Genomic DNA, 6,000 nt, shown 5'->3' on the forward strand with positions numbered 1-6,000 from the left:
ATGCTTGGGAAGAAATTCTCAGTCTCACTATAAGGTTTTAGGAAATGAGACTGGTGTTAGGATTGCTGTTTTTTCCTCACTCCAAAGAATTATGCACTGGATTATTCATTTCCGAAGTGCTTCCTAGAGTTCCACAAGGCTTCTCGATAAAATATTCACTGTTTTATTTGTGTCCATTTAGGCTCGTTCCTGCATTCCGTGAATCAAACTGAAGTAAACTTTTGTTCACTTTATTTGTCTGCTTCTCACAGTCTGGGCAGCTTTCTCACCCCTGTCCATTTTCTTTTCTCTTTTTTGAATATTTTCCAGTTTCTTCTTCTTTGAGTTTAATGGTAAATATGTAAGAAAGACTTTTAAAAGAAATGGGAAGATGTGCGTTTTTAAAGGCTTTCTTCTCGGCTCTCTTCCTTCTAGAGCATGAATAGATAGAGTGACATCATTGCATCTAAGCACCGTAAGGGGGCCCTTCGCAACTTCTGTATGAATTTTCAAGTTGGAGGATGGAGGCAATTGCAGTTTTGATTCTGAAATATTTTCCAGTGTTAAATTCACTAATATTTTACTCCTCAGGTGAAAGAAATTCCTGGAATAAAAATATTCCAAATAAATGCCCCAATTTACTATGCAAACAGTGATTTGTATAGCAATGCATTAAAAAGAAAGGTGAGTTGCAACAAATTAAGTGATTATTTCTGAGGGAACTGGTGGGCTGACAGGGATCTGAGGGTCACTTAAATGTCTCAGTATGTCCTGTCATACTATTTTATTCTCTCCCTCTCTCTTTACTTTTTTTTTATTGTGGTAAAATATACACAAGATACAATTGGCCATTTTAAGCGTTTTCAAGCATACGGTCCAGTGGGTGACATTAAGTACATTCATGTTGTGCGCCTATCACTACTATTCATTCTCTCTTATAATATGTAGATAGTACCTTTTCAAAAAATTTTAAGAAAAGAAAGTGAAAAAATAATTTTAGGTTTTATACTGTTGGGATCATGTGGATTCCATGATTAGAACTCAACTCTACACTGCCCAGTATGTAGGAAAACCTCCCCATTGACCCAGAGTCTCTTAAATATAAGAATCTGAGAGATCTGACTTTGGTAAATACCACTCTAAAAACTCTCTTTATTATTTTAGCTTCTCTGGTTGTCTTGAATAAAGACTGAGAATAAGAAAGGGTACTAATGTTCTTTTAACGAGGGAGTAACTCAGTTCAGGGCATCTGAGGGAAAGGTTGAGCAAGAGTTGGGGTGAAAACCTTGCATAGAAAGCAAAGTGACGAGACTTGAAGATTTAATGGCATTTGGGTGGGTTCCTGGGAACCATGAAGTAATTCTGCATATATCGCTCTTCTGTAAAGACTGGTGTGAACCCAGCACTCATAATGGGAGCAAGAAGAAAGGCCATGAGGAAGTACGCTAAGGAAGTCGGAAACGCAAATATGGCCAACGCGACTGCGGTCAAAGTGGTGAGTGGTCTTTTCATTGTAATTTTCCCTTCTCTTGATCTGCAGCACTCTCGGTCTTTATTCATGATTAAATTTAAACAGCATAAAGTTACTGAAAGCTTAGGAACAATCTAAGTATCTTTTGTATATTAAAGGTACATGATAAAGTCAGTTATGAGGATACTTCTGAAAAAACTAGTGAAATCACTGTTTTGAAAAATAAAAACTTCACAGTACCTTAATAAATTTTACCATTAGCACTTGGTCATATATTTATTCAGTTGAGAGTAAAAAAATGTAAAGGCTGGTTGTTGCTGTCCAGGCTGATGGCAACTTGTGACCTGTTATGCTGAAGTGAATGGAACTATTTTAGAAGTTATGGGAAAATGGACAGGATGACTTAGGAGAATGGATTTCGTTGGAGAAAAATAAGAAAGAGGAGGAGGAAAAGACAAGGAACTGAGCTAAAACTGAACATTCATTATTGTAATACCAAGGTCAAGGATTCAGATCCCCATACCAGCCAGCCACCAAAATCAATCAATCAATCAATCAATCAATTTTTTAAATGAGATAAAATTGAATGTTATGGACACATCCTTTTTTGTTGCTGTTACATTGCAAGGCTGGAATATGACAAATATTTTAGAAGGGCCCTAGTTAGTACACTTAGTAGCTTGAGAATATAAGGGCTGGTTTTCCATTATTGATCTTTCACCAACCAAAAATGTGAGTTGTTCATACAATTCTTGGTTTGGTTTAATTTTTGACATAGGATGCAAAAGTAGATGGAGAAGATGGTACTAAGCCTGAGGAAGAGGATGATGAAGTAAAATATCCCCCAATAGTCACCAAAAGTACATTTCCTGAAGAAATGCAAAGATTTATGCCCCCGGGGGATAATGTCCACACCATCATTCTGGATTTTACCCAAGTCAATTTTATTGATTCTGTTGGGGTAAAAACTGTGGCAGGGGTAAGCATCATCTTGAACAAGTTACTTAATATGTCTGTGCCCAATGTCACCATCAGTAAAATCAGGAAGATGAACCAGGGTTTCTTTTCAACTCTTAAAGTTCTTCTTTATGGTTGATTTTTCAACTTTTAATTATGGAAAATTTCAAAAATATACAAAAGTAAAGAGCATAGTAACATGAATCCCCCTTTAACTATCACTCAGCTTCACCAATTATCAATCTATAGTCAATCTGGTTCCATTTATACCCAACATCCACTTTCCTTTCTCTTATTTTGAGGCACATTCCAGTTGTCACATCATCTGTAAATATTTCAATATCTATCGCTACAAGAAGATTCTTTTTTAAAAAATCATAACATAATACCTTTATTACACTAAGTAAAATTTAACAATATTTTAATACTCCTAATTATAACTGTGCATAGAAAAAGCAAAAGAAGACAAAATTATTTTCAACTGATTAGCTCAAAAGTACATAATTATCGAAGCAAAGTAGCTCAAGTGAATTAATTAGAGTCTTATATCACTGAAATACATATTGGTAGAAAGAGACTTTCATCTGGCACAGCGTCAAGAGAAACTAAACTTTATTTCAACATTATTACAGATTGTAAAGGAATATGGAGACGTCGGTATTTATGTATATTTAGCAGGATGCAGTGGTGAGTACACACCTGGGGAGGAGAAGTTTTAACATTTTAGTTTTGTTTCACTTTTTAAAAATGGCTACATTTGGAAATTTTTTCCTTAATTTTAATTTTTTATAAAAATTATTCTGAAAATCACTCTAAAGACAGCTTCAAAATTCGCCACTTAGAGGTATTCACATCATTGGGTTACTTGAGGCAGGATCCCTGAACTGGAGTTGGAGGAAAGGAGCTAATAAATCATTGTAATATTTAATGGCTGCCATAAATATAGAAATTACAATACTATATACATTACTATAATATTAATTATATAGCAGATGCCATAAACATATTACAGTTATAGAAAATCATTCAGGTTGCTTGTTTTACCATCCAATGATTTTGGAATACTTTGCCTGGTATTTTTGCTTTACATTATATTTTGATTAAAACAGTGCATGAAAACAAAATCTACATAAAGATGTTAGTTTTCACCTGTCAGATAAGCAAAAATCAAAAATGTTCACACATGTGCTTATGGGCATATGGCAGAACAGGCTCTCTCAGACATTACTGGTAGGAATGCAAAATTGCAAAAGACCTTGTGGAGAACAGGTCAACATTATCTTTCAAAATTACAAATGCATTTACCTTTTAACACAGCAAATCCAGCAATATGCTGCACACGTTCCAAATGACATCTATATGTGATTGATCATCATGGCATTGTCTATGGAAAAAACTCAAGTACTAACAAAAGGGATCAGTTAAATAAACTAGTGTACATCTGACAATAGAACACCATGTAGTGGTAAAAAAAAATCAAGTAAAAAGAGTCCAGAATAACATATATGGCATGCTATCTTTTGGATAAGAAAAGGGGGAAAATAAGAATATATACTTATTTATATTTGCATAGAGCAATCCTGGAAGAACACATAAGAAAGTAATAAAAGTTCCTGGGACTCAGGGTGAGGCATGATGGAGACAGGGATTGGATTGAGACTTTCACTGTGGCATTTTGATACTTAAACTATATGAAAACATTACTTTTTTTTTTTTTTTTAATGTTCAAGACTGATACCCAGAGTGTTGACTAATTTTTGTTTTCCTTCATTTTACAGCACAAGTTGTGAATGACCTCACTAGAAATAGGTTTTTTGAAAATCCTGCTTTATGGGAGCTGCTGTTCCACAGCATTCATGATGCAGTTTTAGGCAGCCAAGTTCGAGAGGCACTTGCTGAACAGGAAGCCTCAGCTCCTCCTCCCCAGGAGGACTTGGAGCCCAATGCCACGCCTGCCATTCCTGAGGCATAGACGAGGACCTCAGCCTGGGATGGGGTTGTGAGCCTCTTGTGAAATTCCTAATCTACACATTTTAAGTATTAGACACTAGATTTTTTTCTAAGGGTAAATATCCATAGTCAAGGCTTAATTTGGAGGGTGAATGATGCATAGCAAGATGTATCTTACTTGTGTTTTTTTTTTTTTTTTCAATGAATATTTCAAAGATAAATTGGCCTTTTGCCTGTATTTATCGTGCAGTGACATTTCTGTTACTTTTTAGCATTATCTTTGTAAGCCAAGCACTTAAAAATTTCTTTAAATACTTTACCTACAAATATGATATGCTGTCACCAGATGGATAGTGGTTCCTTGGTTTTGTACTTGTCTACAGACTGTCTATAATCAGTTATCTAACAGGAGAGGAAAACCCACAATGTTCCAGAAGTTCTTGTTTTAAAATAACGTTTTATTATTAAAGAAGTGATAAAAGTGTATTGTGGACACTTTGAAAAAATAGACAAGCAAAAATAAGAAAATAAGCTCATTTGGAGCATGGTGCTGGTATCATGAAGGTCATGGGTTTGGGTACCCATGCATACAGGCCAGCCACCAAAAATAATAATAATAAATAAATAAATAAGAAAAAACATATTCCCATCACTCAGGGATTACTAGTTAATACCTTAATGCATATGCTTCCAGATCTTTTTCTGTGCATATACACTGACATTTTTAACCAAAATAAGATCATGTCTACATAGTATTTTGTAACCTATTTTTTAAGTCAATAATCTCCACTTTCTCCTTCCAGAATATTTTTACTTCAGACCATATTGACTTCCCCAATTGTCCTAAATTTGCAGTTGGTTTGTCCAAACTGGTATCCATTCTATGTCCTTACATTGCAACTGGTCATGTCCCTTTAAGTCTCTTAAATTTAATTCAATCTAGCACAGTTCCAGTTCCTTTTTTTTCATGACACAGGGCAGTGGTCCTATAGAATCCCATCTTGTGAATTTGTCTAGTTGCTCTCTCATGGTTTTGTTTAGCTTGTTCCTTTATTCCCTAAATTGCCTGCAACCTGAAGTTATATCTAAAGACTTCATGGACTCAAGTTAAACATTTTGCGCTAGAATATAGATAATATGCATGCTTCATATCAGATTGCATCAGAAAAGACATACTATCTAGTTGACCTACCATTAACAGTGCTGAGATAGATCACTGGATCAGCGTAACAGTCTGATCCTCTCAGGTTTTCCTGTTTGTGACTGCAGAGTTAACCATATGGTGTTGTTCCTCTGGCATTGAATGAATGTCCAGTTCCCTAGTAGGCATTCGCCCAAGAGTTTTAACATTGAGTGATAGTCCTTGCCTAAATCAGTAATTTTATTCAGGTTTGTGAATTTTTTTTTCCAATTCTCTCATTTCTTCTGCATTTATTAGTTGGTTGTTCTATGTAAACTATAGCTTTCCCTTCTCAACTTGAGCTATTTGGTTATCCTTAAATATAGTTCTTACTGGAAAGGCAGGTTGAATGCTTTATTTCCATTTAATTATCACCTTCAAAATAAGCAATTGGTTTAATAGATGGTGACAGATTAGGGTATTTTTTTAGATTTCCCTTTTTTGGTATAATTGTAGGCTCAAA

At 35.0% G+C, this 6,000-nt stretch overlaps 1 protein-coding gene across 2 annotated transcripts in view; it reads left to right on the forward strand.

The window, feature by feature from the left end:
- The window catches only part of SLC26A5 (solute carrier family 26 member 5), a 29,289-nt gene extending 24,910 nt beyond the window's left edge, over window positions 1-4,379 (forward strand). For both annotated transcript variants that reach the window (XM_063098970.1, XM_063098971.1), the window contains 5 exons: window positions 571-663; window positions 1,367-1,474; window positions 2,229-2,429; window positions 3,040-3,094; window positions 4,186-4,379. In XM_063098970.1, coding sequence (XP_062955040.1) covers window positions 571-663; window positions 1,367-1,474; window positions 2,229-2,429; window positions 3,040-3,094; window positions 4,186-4,379 — 651 coding nt within the window. The remainder of the gene's footprint in view (window positions 1-570; window positions 664-1,366; window positions 1,475-2,228; window positions 2,430-3,039; window positions 3,095-4,185) is intronic.
- The last annotated feature ends 1,621 nt before the right edge of the window (window positions 4,380-6,000 follow it).

The sequence above is a fragment of the Cynocephalus volans genome, chromosome 6 (assembly GCF_027409185.1).
Source record: "Cynocephalus volans isolate mCynVol1 chromosome 6, mCynVol1.pri, whole genome shotgun sequence".
Lineage (NCBI taxonomy): Eukaryota > Metazoa > Chordata > Mammalia > Dermoptera > Cynocephalidae > Cynocephalus > Cynocephalus volans.